The following is a 17,072-nucleotide window of genomic DNA, read 5'->3' as shown; positions in this document are numbered from 1 at the left end:
TAAATGATAAATACATAAAGCACCTCGTAAGAAGAAAATAAATCATTTCCTAACCTAAATATTAGGTGGAATGCAGAACTTGTTACCATACGATTTGAAGCAATACTTAGAAAAGGAACCCATAGTACATGGAAAAAAAAAAGGGATAAATGCTGAAAATACATTTTTATATTTTGACTTATTTTCCCACATCCTTTGAGGATTTGAACTATTGGAAAGATAGTTTGGAGCATTAAATAATGGCTGTCATAATAAAGGTAGATATAAAACTACTGGTAGGTGGTTTGGGTGACATGCTTTATTTCCATAGGCAGTAAAGTGATATTATATGAGCTGGATTGCCATTCTAGAGCACCTTCCACAAAGGACAACATGCCAGTAAAAAGCAGTGAGCATGTGTCACACACATGCATTGTTTACTTTATTGTCATGTGTGCCGAGATACAATATAATGCTTTTTTGTTGCCTGCTATCCAGTCAGCAGAAAGACTATACATGATTACAATCAAGCCATCCACAGTATACAGATACAGGATAAAGGGAATAACGGTTAGTGCAAGATAAAGTCCGATGTAAGATAGTCTAAGGGTATCCAATGAGGTAGATGGTAGGTCAGGACTGCTCTCTAGTTGGTGATAGGATGGTTTAGTTGCCTAATAACATTGTTGACAAGACCTGGGAGAAGACCAAAATGGAGATGGCATCTGAAGGAGCCAGTCATGGCAGGCATTGCCCTCATCAACTACCCGACGACCCCTCCATCTGCTGCCACAAATTATCATGTGTTTTTGTTGTGTCTGACCCAAGTCCTCACAAATCCTATAGCTGTTTTACAGCTCACCTAATAGAGCCTGAGGAAATGCATGCCGACTTTCAATTGGAACATTAACTTATCCAAAGAACTTTAGACATAATGGTTCTGTAACACAATTTACCTCTTTTATTTATAAACTTAATATCAACTGGTCTTTGACCTGGAATATTGACTGTTTCTTTCTCGCAGAAGCCGCTGGACGTATTTTCTGTTTTATATCTACTACCCACTTCCATAAAGCACATGCATTGGGGAAGGGCAGGGATGAGCAGGCAAGTAGATTCACTGCCTAGCAGAGATGAGGGTCCAATCCTGACCTGCGGTGTTGTCTTTGTGGAGTCTGCATGTTCACCCTGTGACATGTGATTTTCCTGTGGGTGCTCTGGCTCCCTCCTACATCCCAAAAATGTGCTGGAAGCACACTTTAAATGGCATTTAGCCACTTTAAATGGTAAACGAGTAATATAATTTGAGAATAGTTTGAGAATAAGAATAGAAAATTGGAATTTAGAATTAGTAGTTGTTTGGCTGAAGAACCTTCTTCCATATTGTGCTTTAATACACAGTATATTAGGGGTGGCATCACTAGTAAGGCTACTGTTTCACTGGTCTGGCAGATTGGGGTCAATTGTGACCTCTGCTTCCCGTGACAACATATATTCCCTGGGTGCTCTGGTTTCCACATTCCAAGGACATGCTTGGAGGTTGCAGGGAAGATTGCTCTGTGAGCTGGTAAGTTTGGATGAATTGAAATGGCTTAAGGAAAAATAAAGACCCAAGGAGCTACAGATACTGGTTTACACAAAAAGACACAAAGTGCTGGAGTAACTCAGTGGATCAGGCAGCATCTCTTCAGAAGGGTCTTGACCCAAACCGTCACCTATCCATGTTCTCCAGAGATGTTGCATGACCCATTGAGTTACTCCGGCACTTTGTGATTTCATTTTTAAGGAATAAAGAAATTCCTTTTTGTGGGACACTGGCATCATTGACAAGATCTTCATCCATTGCTCATCTCTAACTTCCCTTGAGTAGGAGCTGGGCAGCTTTCTTGAACGGTTGCAGTTCATCCAGTTAAAGTACTCTTATGCTATCACATAGTAGAAAGGTGAGATTCCAAACTAGAGTTAGAGCAACACATCCAACACCAAGGAGCCTGGAGGCAGGATAAGGGGAAAATGAAAAGTTTGTGGCACTTACTGGGGTAAGAGGCATATAAAAAGAGAAGGAATTACATTAAAAACACACATGGATGGCAAAGAGCATGAATATATTGTTGGCTAGTGAAATGAAAGAAAACACAAAAACATTTTATAACAAAATAAAGAAAATAACTTTTAGATTTAGGAAAAAGTAGACAGTGGTAGAAGAGAAAGACATGTTTTTGTCATGAGCAACTGGGAAATAATGCACTCAGTGGTAGTTGAGAGAAAATGAAAGTGAGAGAAAAGAGGGGATTAGTATATACATAGTATATTGGTATGCCTTAAGTTTATCTTTCTTTATTTCCCCCCTTATCATCGGCCTGGATATCATTTTTCAATCATCTCTGGTTACAGGAAAGATGACTGTACATTTGAGATGTCAATATGCCACCATTCTTCAGAAAGGTTGAATTAATCAGTTACAAGACAGTCAGCCTAACCCAGTGATTGTGAAGATTATGAGAAAAACATTGGGAGATTGAACAGTTGATCACTGCAATGAATATTGCACACCATTAAATAAAAGGGCTTTATTAGATTTAAAAAATAGATCACAAAACCTTGATCTATTCATCTCTAATTAAGTCACCAAAATAAGCAGTGATGGTCTTCAGTTTGTTATTGAGAAAATTCTGTTCAATTTCCACTCGTCCTCCTGGTCCAGCTAAGGATGCCACCTGCAATAATAAACAATCAAATAAGCAGAAGTACCATTAAAAAGGTTCTCTAAAGTTCCAATGTATTGCAGCAATTGCATCAGAGGATAGAACTCAAATTTTTATTTCAGCTCTTTGCCTCCCAAGTTTTAATCAATTATTTCAGCATTTATTTCATCTTGTGGTAATGGCTAAATAACAGAAAGAAGGTGAGATCAAAGTGCAAGCTGTTGCCAATCAAACAAACCATCCTCATGACTCATTAATTTCCGTATAAAATTGCAGCTCCAATAAATGATCTTTTGCTGGGAAAACCCCTTTTTGGTTGGTCTAAAACACAAAGTACTGGAGGAACTCAATGGGTCAGGCTGAGGAGGGAATGGACGGATGTCATTTCGGGTCGGGACCCTTCTTCAGAAGACCCAACCCAAATGTCATCTTCTCCATTTGTCGTCACTGGGAACTTATTTGGCCAAAGAATACTTTTTTTCACAATATACACTATACATTTGAATTGGGTCATATTATCTTCATTTCCTGCATCAAGAGATTCAACACATTTCATTACATTATGTCAATGCCACTGATGTTTCATCCTCAAACACTACAATGGTGAAAAGATGTTACACAGGACTTAAAATGTTACTGTTCAATGATGGCAGGGTCCAATGCTGTGGTCCTTCCCGAGAATTACCATGGGGCTGTGACACAGTTGCAGCGTTGAGGTGCTGTCTTACAGTGCCAGACACCTGGGTTCGATCCTGACTACGGGTGCTGTCTGTATGGAGTTTGTACGTTCTCCCTGTGACCGCATGAGTTTTCTCCGGTTGCTCTGTTTTCCTCCCACATTCCAAAGACATGCAGGTTTCTCGGATAATTAGCTTCTGTAAATTGTCACTAGCGTGTAGGACAGAACTACTGTATGGGTGAATGCTGGTCGGCACAGACTCGGTGGGCTGAAGGGCCTATTTCCACGCTGTATCTCCAAACTAAAACTAAAATTAGCCGTTTAAACTTCAAACAGCTTTCAATCTATCAATATAAAATTTAAAAATGTTCAAGCAAATCTGCTTTTAAAATACACATAACTAAGGTAAGAAATGTAAAAAGTGATTGAGATAATGTTTATTCCTGCAAATTATACAATTATAAGCACAACAGGGGAATTATTACATCACTCGAGTTTCAGCTCAACCTTCCCCTGTTCACAAAATGTTGGGGGAGAAGTAGGAGTGAAAAAAGACATCAAGCCTCAAACGCAAATGTACGATAAAGAGGCTAAACCAAGGGATACTCAAAAACTATCCTCCATAACGCAATTAATTAAGTCCCATGAAACAGATGAATAATTGCAATTAACATCTGTAAGCATTTTATCATAAAATGTAAGTATTTGCTTTTGTCAGGAACTGAAGCTCTATCATACAGTATTAAAATATTCATATTTAGAAGTCAATGTTCATACCGCTGGGATGTAAACTGCCCAAGCGAAATATGAGATGCTGTCAGTGGATATATTTAAGACAGAGATAGATAGATAGATTCTTGATCAGTACGTGTGTCAGAGGTTGGGGAGAAGGTAGGAGAATGGGGTAAAAAGGGAGAGATAGATCAGCCGTGATTGAATGGCGGAGTAAACGATGGGTCGAATGGCCTTATTCGGTTCTATCACATGATCTTTTGATCTTATGATCATTTATTTCAGTTCAGCTGAGTGGTCTGAAGTTTGAAAATAATGATTAAACGTTGTTTAATCCCCCAATTTCTAAAATATATGAAACCTACTGTATGGTAATCTTATAATCAGCATCATTAATTTTGGAGTTGAGCAGGTTAACATGTCTGACCTTTCTGTCATGGGCCTCCTCCATTGTCATAGTAAGGCCCAGCACAAATTGGAGGAACAGCATCTCAGTCTACAACGCCTGTGTCAACAGCACTTTGCTGTACGGCAGTGAGACATGGACTACACATGCCAGACTGGAGAGAAGACTCAACACCTTCCACCTTAGAAGCATCCGCCATATCCTGGGTATATCCTGGCAAGACAGAGTGTCCAACGTCGAGATTCTGTCTCTCGCTGGCCTTCCGAGTATGTACACTCTAATCAGGCAGCGCAGGCTGGGCCATGTCCACCGCATGGAGGATGGCCGTATTCCAAAAGACATCCTCTATGGAGAGCTAACATCTGGGAGAACCATCGGCCGTCCCCAGCTACGTTACAAGGATGTCTGCAAGAGAGATTTGAAGGTACTCGACATAGATGTGGAGTCCTGGGAGAGCCTTGCAGCTGACCGTACGAGGTGGAGAGGTACCCTGAACCAACATCTCAAAACGGGGGAAGAGAAACTGATTAACGCAGCGGCAGAAAAGCGGGCACGCAGAAAGGAGCGCAGCAACTTCAACAAACCAGAGACCACACACAAATGTGACCTTTGCGACAGAGACTGTCACTCCCGCATTGGTCTCTTCAGCCACAAGCGACACTGCTCTAACCGAGGTGTGGAGCAAGCAGCCAACTAGGATGCATCACCCATGGTCAGCCATGACCGAGGGGGCCTAAGATTTAGAATAAATTCAATTCTTCTTTGGCAGCCCCCTCAGGACCAAGGAAGACATTTGTTTTAAGGGTAATGAGACCAATGTGAAAATGTAGGGCGGCACAGTAGTGCAACCAGAGACCCTGGTTCGATCCTGACTACGAGTGATGTCGGGAGTCTTGTGATCGCGTGGGTTTTCTCCGGATGTTCCGGTTTCTTCCCACACTCCAAAGACATACAGGTTTGTGGGTTAATTGGCATCGGTAAATCAGACTCGATGGGCTGAAGGACCTGTTTTCTCACTGTATCTCTAAAGTCCAATGATTTTTCCATAGAGGGGGTAGCAGGCAGCTGTTGGGGCTGGAAGGTCACAGAAGTACAAAACCCCATTTATTGGCACTTCAAAACCCCACTTATTGGCACTTCATATCATACAAGCATATTTAACAGGTGGTTCACTAATTAATGTGCTTTATATTGTTAAACAGTGTGCTTTTTAAAAATGCACGTGCACATCTAGTTTTCGATCACCAAACAGTTCTCAGCATTAAATGCCATCTCTCTACATGGGCCCATGCACCCTACTTGACCATATATAGAGAAAGCTGTATAGGTTTCCATTACAAAATCTTGCATATGCTTTTGAAATAATACATTTGAGAATGATACCACTGATATTTTGCTGTGAATTATTAATAAAAGCAGGAACAAAATAGAGCTAAGAGAAATATGGCCGTGATGACATGTTTCATTAATACTTTTAGTCATTTCTTTAATTCATTAAAAAAAAAGCTGGAGTAACTCAGCGGGTCAGACAGCATCTCTGGGGAAAAGGAACAGGTGTCGTTTGGGGTCGAGACCCATCTTGACCCCAATCCTCACCTGTTCCTTTTCTCCAGAGATGCTGTGTGACCTACTGAGTTACTCCAGCTTTTGTGTCTATCTTCAGTTTAAACCAGCATCTGCAGTTCCTTCCTACAATCTTTAATTCATAATATTGACCTTGTTACTAAGTGATAAGAAGAGCTGTAGATTAAAGATTTAATTGGTAGCATAGTGATGCAATTGCCTTCACTGCTGCCTTACAGCTGAGGGATGCAGGTTTGATCCTGAGTTTGAGTGCTATCTGTGGGGAGTTCTCAGATCCTCGCATGGCTGCTGAGCTGGAATGTTAATTGTTACTTCAAATTATCCTCCAGTGCAAGTTCATGGCACAAAGAGTCAAACAGAAGATAATAGTCTGTGAGAGAATAAATAGATTGCAGGAGCACAAAGATAGGTGGAATAGCTTCTTCCTGTGCCAAATAATACAAGGCCAGTGAATACATTTTTTCCTGCTATTATTTGAGAACCATTAGATGTTGATATTCTAGCTTCCTAGAAGAATGTTTTTTCACTGGAGATTGACCATGTCGCTCTCAGTCAACATTGACAAGCAAGATGTTTTAATTGTACTCCACTTTAATTTGAAATGTTATGTTTCCAAGTTACTTTGCAATTTTTAATTGCCTCAGCCACGAGATAATTTGGGAGAATAATGACTGCATTACTTTGGAAAATCTTGGGACCTCCAGCAGCAGTGGGACATAATCATATCAAGTACACAGAATTATAATAGGCTTTGAATATAATTATCAAAAAGAATGAGAAGATTTATTTGTAACAAAAAATATTGTACTCAGAGTAATTTGTGGAGTGGGAAAAGAGGATTTCACTTTTCCAGTTACGAGATCTGAAAAAAAGCTCAATCTGAAATGTTAATTCAGTTATCTCTCAACACAGATGTTATCTGATCCACTGAGTTATTGCAACAATTTTTATTTTCATTTCACATTTCCGCCATGTTTTCAAGGAGTTTGCCAAAAATGCATTTTTATATTGTTGACAGCAGGGTGCCTGTGTTTACATGGAGGAAGTTTGTTATGCCTATCGGAAACCTACACGAGAGGGGCGCATCAAGTGTTTTGACTGGGGAATACTATGAGATGTAATGGGACAGAGATGATATATCATTTGAGCTAACTAACACAACTTGTGGAGTATTTGGATATTATATCATCCAGGGTAAACCAAAGGGGTAACAACCTCTTTTTTGAGAAGCAGTGTGTGAGGATGAATGTGTAGAGGTTAGAAGTTACGTAAATTAGTGTACAGGATTAAATGGCTGATTATTGTAGAGAAGGATATCAACAGTAAGACGACACGAGATGACATCAAAAGTAATGCACCATTGTATGCAAGCTCACCAGTGTGGCTTTTCTATTCTTTCATTTTCGCCATATTAAAAACAGTACTTGTCAGAATGGTTTCATAATTTAAAACCACTGGAGGCACTTTTTTGTTAATAAATGTGGACAATTATAAACACTTAATCCATCAGAATGCTGGTTGTTCCCAGACCAAGGGCAAAACTCATGATTTAAAAAATGATGGCAGTCTGAGGAGGAATCTAGCAATGAAAACAAATGCAAGTATTTCATGCTACTCATATCTAGAATTCTCAACAAAAAGCAATGGCAGAAACCGGATGGAGGATTCAACCAAACCAAATGATCCAAATTAAATTAAACAAACAAAATTGGACAAATACTTTTCATGACCATCATGTCCCCATTGAGAGTTATACAAAAGGGTTAAATACTATATTTACCCAGGACTTCCTCTTTCTGTATGTGTGAAAAGAAACAATAATAAAACACAAACATGATCTTTAAATACTTTGCAGTATGCTCAAAAAGAAAAGGTGCAATCACAAATGACCAACACCTTCTATCAAGAAATGTTAAAACAATGAGAAATAGGGGAACCATAAAGATATAAACACAAGAAAAATAAGCAGGCTTGATTACCAATTTTCAGACCAAAATCAAAAGTTAAATTCGCAATAGCTGCATGGATTAAAAAAATAGTTAGCTAACACACTGACTAGAGAGTGTAGCACTAAAAAACTGTTCTCCCAGGCCAGTGTAAGTATGGAATGGTGCTCCCAGAGGTTGGTGTTAGGACTATCGTTGCGTGTACTAATGACATGGAATTGCCCATGCGAAGCTTGCTTGGTGGTGGCTTCAAACATAAGTGTGATAAAAAGTAGAAGAGTAACAGACTTCAGGACTCATGTAAGCTGAGTTGTGTTTGCAGATCCATGCCAATTAAATTTAACGAGGGACTAAGTAACACGTAAAGTAAACTAATGAAAGGTTACAGGAATAAAAAGAGCGAGGGATTTACATTGACAGGCAGATGTAATATTAAGACAGGTAACATCTTAAAAGATATGCGGGGTCTAAGAATTGAACAAAGTACAGTGCAGCAAAAACAAGGTTACTTTAATTTTTTATGAAATACTAATTTGACTTAAGCTGGACTATGGTTGGCAAGGACTAGGGTTAAAGCAAGCAACTCGGTAACTAAAACAATCAGATGTTTTGAAAAAAATGCTTGGGCTAACTTTGAGGAACCAATAAATCACGAGGCCACCTGCAAGGTCACGAAGATAAGCTTTTACCTTCTCAGAGACGAGCTCGGTGCCTGATACGACAAGTAACTCTTATTTTTGACATTAAGGAGGATAGCTAGTCAATTGTTGTTCTTAGATTATGGTAGAAGCACAGGCTAAGTGGTTATGTAATTGCATGCTTCAAGCAAACTTGTGTCAACTAGTGAACTTCACCTTCGTGGAGTGATAGGAAAACGTCATCGGGGGGGGGGGGGGTGGGAGGGTTGGGAGAGAGTGAGGGAGGGCACGAGGGAGAGTGTGCGAGGAAAAGAGAGAGCGAGAGCCCTATCCCACACCCTGCTACAATACTGGACCTTAGGCGTACATTTCAGAACCAAGATTTCCAAACGATTGGATGCCAGATTATTTGAGTGTTATTATAGATAAGATTACTTCAGGTGGAGTTAAGTAACGGGTAGCTGCAAGGTTTAATGAAAATTGGTTAAGGAAAAAATATATACTGTGGAAGGGAGCAAAATGGTATCTCAAATTTAATGGCAACTTTCAAATAGTAGTTGAATAAAAATGAAAAATTTACAAATCAGCACAACAGTGGGAGAAGAACAAGGGAGTGAGACTAATTGATTGGTTCATTCAAAGAACTGACAAAGCCATGATGATCTCTTTCAGAGGTAATTAATTCAATGTTTTCAACTGGAAAGGATGTTGTTTATGAAAGAATATTTTGATGTATTGAAAAGAAAGCACAAAGTTTAGGTTTTGACGAAACAGGAATTCTTCACCGACAAGATACAAGTCAGTTGCCTGGAAATGTCATGAAATGTCAGCAACTCAAGGATGAACCACGCTTTCTGTATTGTTCGACATCTGTGGTTGATGCTGAGCAAGCAGGATACAACTGAATAAGCAATTTAACGGGTAATAAATCTTTGAAGAAACAAAATCACCATGATCCGAACCTCATACAATAGGTTTCTCAGTCTGTTCACACCTAAACAAACAGCAGCAGTCGAAGCGTCAAATTACAAAATGGCTATAATCAGAAAAATGAAAAAAATATTAACGAACTCAAGTTTATTTAACTATATGAGGGCAAGGAAAATATTTATTAATAAAAGTAATCGGATTCTGAATAGAAAGCACTCATGATTTATTATTCTGGAAATAATAAATTACCTATAGTAACAAGAACAGTAAATTCTGCAATTGCTCAGAGAGCATCTATTAATAGCACAAAAGTTAACATTCCAGGTTGAAGACCAGACCTGAAACAATAACCGTTTCTCTATCCATAAATTCTGACCTGTAGAGCGCTTCTAGCATTTTCTGCTTTTGGAAACAAATCTACAGGAAATATACCGTTTAAAGAAAAGAAATCTTTTAATACTGAATGGAAGATGAAGAAGCAAATGATCTCAGTGGCCAGATTAGAGCGGACTTTACTTTTCTATCTGACATATGTGACATTGCATTGATGGAATAAAATGCTCACAAAACAATACCATATCCTCTTCCTGGGCATGTTGGTGACGGTAGGACTCAATGTTGAATTCTCCAACTTGATAACTGTTTTCTTTCTGTTTCTGTTTGTATGACAACTGGCCTTTTCCCCCTTCCATTCTATTTTTCTTTTCTTTTTTAATATACAGTTGGACCGAAGAAGGGTCTCGACCCAAAACGTCACCCATTCCTTCTCTCCAGAGATGCTGCCTGCCCCGCTGAGTTACTCCAGCATTTTGTGTCTATATGAGTGAGCCTGCTTAGCAAAAAATGACTGCCGCCATCACTAAAACAGACTGCACTACAAAAAAATACTTCATAAAGTACACAGGGTACATCCAAAGTTGTGAAAGGTATTTCAAAAATATTGTTTTTATTTTTTCCTTGGAACAGTCCTTAAAATATTTAACCAATCTATTGGTCATTTGCTCTATCCCTTCTGTTATTTACAAAGTTTCCCCCGAGTTGTCAACGTAGCCTTTAAGTATACTCATTATAAACAAAAAACTTTCACACAAGCCAGCAGGAAAGCAGCTGTGAAGGTTTCAGGACGTGACTGGCATATTTCCTTATCAGGCCGTCAGTTCCCCAAAATGCTGGTGTATTTTCTCTTTGTTCTCACTGGCAAGCTGCATGGAGTTTAGGAAACCTGTGGCCCCACTTAAAACATTGCTAATGATACAATCAATTGACATTTGTAACCCACAACCTGTCTGTTTTGCAGGAGTTATTCACAGATAATTTAATGCGCATCCATTAAAACATGGAAGTTTCCTAAATGGCGGCAATTTCCCTGGGCTTTAAAACCCACGAGTTTGGTTTAGTTTAGAGATATAGCATGGAAACAGGCCCTTTGGCCCTCTGAGTCCATGCCGACCATCAACCACCTATTCACACTAGTTCTATGTTATCCTACTTTCGCATCCACTCCCTACACACTAGGGGAAATTTACAGAGGCCAATTAACCCACAAAGCTGCACGTCTTTGGGATGGGGGAGGAAATCGAAGCACCCAAAGGAAACCCACACAGTCACTGCGAGAATGTACAAACTCCACACAATCAGCACTTGAGGTCAGCATCATGGGTCTCTGGCCCTGTGAGGCAGCAGCTCTACCAGCTGTGCCATTGTGCTGCCTTAAAAGTGAAGAGAAACAATAAAATACACTTGTCGATGGAAATGGTAATTGTTGAATGAGGAACCTCAAATTAGTAATCATAATGCTCCAAGCTGTGCATAACAATTCTATAAATTCACACACAATAAAAATTGTTGTTTTGTATTAAAGAAACAAATCCTGTCTTGTTGGTAGGCAAGTCAAGAGCGTACATTCATCAAAAGCAGCAGAGAAATAATTGCGAGCAAAGCAAGATTAAATGTCTTTTTAGGTTTCTTTAGATTCTACTTTAGAGACAAAGCATGGACACAGAACCTCCGGCCCACCGAGTCCGCACCAACCAGTGATCATCCCGTACACCAACACTATCCGACACACTAGGAACAACTTTACAATTAATAAAAAATCAAAGCCAATTAACCGACAAACCAGTACGTCTTTGCAGTGTGGGAGGAAACAGGAGCACCCAGTGAAAACCCACACGGACACAGAGAACATACAAAATCGCACAGACAGCACCCGTAGACAGGATCAAACCTGGGTCTCTGGAGCACTACAGCAGCAACTTTACAGCTAGGCCGCTGTGCCGCCCCAAAAGAATGTAAAATGCCTAAGGAATGCCAGCGGATACTCAACAGATCTATTCACAGAATATATATACATTTTATACAAGTTGCATAGTTTTTTGCTCACTGAATGGATTGCAGCATTACAAGGTTAATTGAGTTATTAGTTTTGTATACAATGCTCTTAATGATTTGCACAAATACTACATCATTGAAATTTGGTTAAAAGCCTCCAGCTCCAAAAGCATTTTCACATGGAAAAGGGAAGTTTATTCTGTAAGAATTTAATGGGTCCTCTAAATATGTCCTGCAGTATCGGATACATCAGTAACATAACCACCAGAGGAAGAGAGGAATGCTGCTTCCTGAAAATCAATCCTGCATGGAATTAAATAAAATTGCCACATAGCAATTAAACTCATTGCTAATTTAAATCATTGCTAGGCCTTCTACTATCTGCAGGTCATTTAATTTCTTACAGAGGCAGCATTTAATCTGCATTTTTATTTAAAAGTATAAAACAAAATTAAAAAATACAATAGACGGTATTATGTAGGATTAGATGTTTTTGAAAAGTCTTTGATGCATACTCCTGATGGAATGGTTAGATTTCACCGTATTTTAAACAAGTTATAAGTCAAACTTCAAGCTGCTCTGTGAATTAGATTCTCTACCGGAAATAGATAATTCGTGACTGCAGCAAATGCACAACAATAGTAAAGGACTGGCACTTCCCTTCATTTGGAAATAATTTATTTTTGATAATATCAGAGGTAAATAATTAGTTTCCAATCATTCCACTCACGTCAATCTAGCTCTACAAAAAGAAAAAGTAAGCATCTAGCCAAATCATGTCTGCAGACATAAGTTCAACATTCAAAAGCTGCCAAGCATTAGTAAATTAAGCAGATTGAAGCATCACGTTAAAGTCAGGTTTGAATGTCTGCATAATCAGAGTAAAATCTAGACCATGATTAGTAACCAAACCTACTTTGGCTGTTCAAGCAAATACTGGAAAATTTACTTCAGTTATTCAGACAAAAGATGCTCCCTCAAAGACACAACTATATCTAGGTTTCTGTTACTGATCTCCACAGCCAGCATTTGCCTGTACAGTAATATCATGTCACTACAATAAAATCAAAATCAAAGGGTGTGTCTATCTTCCAAAGGGTGTGTCCAAGCTTCTAATGAGTGGTGTAGTCAAGAGTCCTTAAAATTACAGACATATTGGCAAATTTTGAGAGAAGTATCCTTAGATAAAACCCATTGGATGAAAAATAAAGTAAAATTAATACTTTGTAAATGATGAAGAAAAAAAATGGCAGTGGTTTAGATCACCAAAATCCATCGGCCTGTAGAACAAAAAAAGTCCAAAAGAGTAAAGACTACAGAAAGGAAGTTTTTCTATGCAAAGTAAAGAAGGAGAATACTGGAAATATTCTACAAGTCAGTGCCGACAAGCGTCTTGAAACTGAAATGTTAACTGTATCTCTTATCACAATGACAAACAATGCTCAATCTGCTATCTTTTATTTAAGATTTCCAGCATCAGCAGTTTATTTTTATTTTCAATTGTTATAGCCCTGATTAGGTGATGTATAAAATTGATGCCATTTCCCACATCATTCATTCTTATGCTTCTGGACTCTAACCACTTGAAAACCATCAGGGCAGACTTTTATGCTGTATGGACCCTTTTTAAATGTTCTTTCTTGTCCCGATGTTGAATACACTCATCATAAGGAATGCCAATAAGCGGTCCAGGAAGTTAATAACATATATTTTATCTGCTTGTTAATGTGGTGCAAATGCCATCTGGTGGAAATATCATGTAAACTAAATTCAAATTTAAAGAGCATTCTGTAGAGGAACAAAATGCAAACTGCTGGAGTATCTCAGCGGATCAAATAGTATCTATGAGTGGTGGGAGGGAAGGAACTGAGGACGTTTTGGATTGTAACCTTGCATCTGGACAGCCAACCTGAATTTCTCCAGTGGTCAGCTTTTTGCAAGTATATAGAGACCCTTTTCTAAGATGAAAGATTAAAACACATAAAGTCTGTGAAAACAAACCAAATTACTAACCTACAATAATCAAGCAACAATTATGCTACTAAAATGAGTCATTAATCAACATCTTTTAATTAGCAGGAATTTGAACATAATTGTATTTTGGGTATTTGACATTTGTGACGTCAATAGACAATAGACAATAGACAATAGGTGCAGGAGTAGGCCATTCAGCCCTTCGAGCCAGCACCGCCATTCAATGCGATCATGGCTGATCACTATCAATCAGTACCCCGTTCCTGCCTTCTCCCCATACCCCCTCACTCCGCTATCCTTAAGAGCTCTATCCAGCTCTCTCTTGAAAGCATCCAACGAACTGGCCTCCACTGCCTTCTGAGGCAGAGAATTCCACACCTTCACCACCCTCTGACTGAAAAAGTTCTTCCTCATCTCCGTTCTAAATGGCCTACCCCTTATTCTCAAACTGTGGCCCCTTGTTCTGGACTCCCCCAACATTGGGAACATGTTATCTGCCTCTAATGTGTCCAATCCCCTAATTATCTTATATGTTTCAATAAGATCCCCCCTCATCCTTCTAAATTCCAGTGTATACAAGCCCAATCGCTCCAGCCTTTCAACATACGACAGTCCCGCCATTCCGGGAATTAATCTAGTGAACCTACGCTGCACGCCCTCCATAGCAAGAATATCCTTCCTCAAATTTGGAGACCAAAACTGCACACAGTACTCCAGGTGCGGTCTCACCAGGGCCCGGTACAACTGTAGAAGGACCTCTTTGCTCCTATACTCAACTCCTCTTGTTACGAAGGCCAACATTCCATTGGCTTTCTTCACTGCCTGCTGAACCTGCATGCTTCCTTTCATTGACTGATGCACTAGGACACCCAGATCTCGTTGAACTCCCCCTCCTCCTAACTTGACACCATTCAGATAATAATCTGCCTTTCTATTCTTACTTCCAAAGTGAATAACCTCACACTTATCTACATTAAACTGCATCTGCCATGTATCCGCCCACTCACACAACCTGTCCAGGTCACCCTGCAGCCTTATTGCATCTTCCTCACAATTCACACTACCCCCCAACTTAGTATCATCTGCAAATTTGCTAATGGTACTTTTAATCCCTTCGTCTAAGTCATTAATGTATATCGTAAATAGCTGGGGTCCCAGCACCGAACCTTGCGGTACCCCACTGGTCACTGCCTGCCATTCCGAAAGGGACCCATTTATCCCCACTCTTTGCTTTCTGTCTGTTAACCAATTTTCTATCCATGTCAGTACCCTACCCCCAATACCATGTGCCCTAATTTTGCCCACTAATCTCCTATGTGGGACCTTGTCGAAGGCTTTCTGAAAGTCGAGGTACACCACATCCACTGACTCTCCCTTGTCAATTTTCCTAGTTACATCCTCAAAAAATTCCAGTAGATTTGTCAAGCATGATTTCCCCTTCGTAAATCCATGCTGACTCGGAACGATCCCGTTACTGCTATCCAAATGCTCAGCAATTTCGTCTTTTATAATTGACTCCAGCATTTTCCCCACCACTGATGTCAGACTAACTGGTCTATAATTACCCGTTTTCTCTCTCCCTCCTTTCTTAAAAAGTGGGATAACATTTGCTATTCTCCAATCCACAGGAACTGATCCTGAATCTATAGAACATTGAAAAATGATCTCCAATGCTTCCACTATTTCTAGAGCCACCTCCTTAAGTACTCTGGGATGCAGACCATCAGGCCCTGGGGATTTATCAGCCTTCAGTCCCATCAGTCTACCCAAAACCATTTCCTGCCTAATGTGGATTTCCTTCAGTTCCTCCATCACCCTAGGTTCTCCAGCCCCTAGAACATTTGGGAGATTGTGTGTATCTTCCTCAGTGAAGACAGATCCAAAGTAACGGTTTAACTCGTCTGCCATTTCTTTGTTCCCCATAATAAATTCCCCTGCTTCTGTCTTCAAGGGACCCACATTTGCCTTGACTATTTTTTTCCTCTTCACGTACCTAAAAAAACTTTTGCTATCCTCCTTTATATTATTGGCTAGTTTACCCTCGTACCTCATCTTTTCTCCTCGTATTGCCTTTTTAGTTAACTTTTGTTGCTCTTTAAAAGAGTCCCAATCCTCTGTCTTCCCACTCTTCTTTGCTATGTTATACTTCCTCTCCTTAATTTTTATGCTGTCCCTGACTTCCCTTGTCAGCCACAGGTGTCTCTTACTCCCCTTAGAGTCTTTCCACCTCTTTGGAATAAATTGATCCTGCAACCTCTGCATTATTCCCAGGAATACCTGCCATTGCTGTTCTACCGTCTTCCCTGCTAGGGCCTCCTTCCAATCAATTTTGGCCAGCTCCCGCCTCATGCCTCTGTAATCCCCTTTGCTATACTGCAATACCGACACTTCCGATTTTCCCTTCTGCCTTTCCATTTGCAGAGTAAAACTTATCATGTTGTGATCACTGCCTCCTAATGGCTCTTTTACCTCTAGTCCCCTTACCAGATCAGGATCATTACACAATGTGAGCACCATCCTCTGAAAAGAAAGAGTTCTTACCTGTTCGATGTCAGCATTTCGTGGTAAGAAATAAACAATGTTTGGTGTAATCTTTTGGGAGAGTGCAAATATTTCAAAGGTAAAATAAAGTCAAGGCAGAATAACAAAGTATAAAAGCAATTTTGAGAAAGCAAAAAAAAAAAATCTCCTGAGTGGAAAGTTAACCTCGTAACAGGTATGAATACCGAAATACAATATGTTACATTATTTTGAAAAATCTTTTTGAATGCTGATCAATTTGGCTTGCTACATATTAGCTTTTGTCTCAGCTCGCTAGCGTTTCACATTTTGAATACATACATACTTCAAATTTGAGTAACGGATCTTTTGGAGCTATCTCTGCATTTTATGCCACAATTTATGTTCAATAATAACATGGGTAGCACGGTGACGTAGCGGGAGCGTTGCTGCCTTACTGTGCCAGAGACCCGGGTTTGATCCTGACTACGGGTGCGATCTGTACCGAGTTTGTATGCCCTCGTCACCGCATGACTAAACATTTAGAAGATAGTTGGACAGGTAAGGGTTAGGAAAGGATTAGGAAATGGGCCAAACGCAGGTAAATGGGGCACTTGTTGTGCATGGATTGAATTATGACTAACAACAATTAGCCACTCAGACTCTAAA

General features: G+C 39.7%; 1 protein-coding gene across 2 annotated transcripts in view; it reads right to left on the bottom strand.

The window, feature by feature from the left end:
• Positions 1-312: 312 nt before the first annotated feature.
• tgs1 (trimethylguanosine synthase 1) overlaps positions 313-17,072 on the bottom strand; it is a 45,182-nt gene continuing 28,422 nt past the window's right edge. For both annotated transcript variants that reach the window (XM_078397399.1, XM_078397400.1), the window contains exons 12-13: positions 16,446-16,524; positions 313-2,696 (exon numbers count right to left, since the gene is read on the bottom strand). In XM_078397399.1, the coding sequence (XP_078253525.1) occupies positions 2,586-2,696; positions 16,446-16,524 (190 nt within the window). In that variant the 3' untranslated portion in view covers positions 313-2,585. The remainder of the gene's footprint in view (positions 2,697-16,445; positions 16,525-17,072) is intronic.

This window comes from Rhinoraja longicauda, chromosome 4, assembly GCF_053455715.1.
Source record: "Rhinoraja longicauda isolate Sanriku21f chromosome 4, sRhiLon1.1, whole genome shotgun sequence".
NCBI classification, from domain to species: domain Eukaryota; kingdom Metazoa; phylum Chordata; class Chondrichthyes; order Rajiformes; family Arhynchobatidae; genus Rhinoraja; species Rhinoraja longicauda.
The sequence above is the reverse complement of the archived record's forward strand: the minus strand, read 5'-3'. Positions and strand labels throughout refer to the sequence as shown.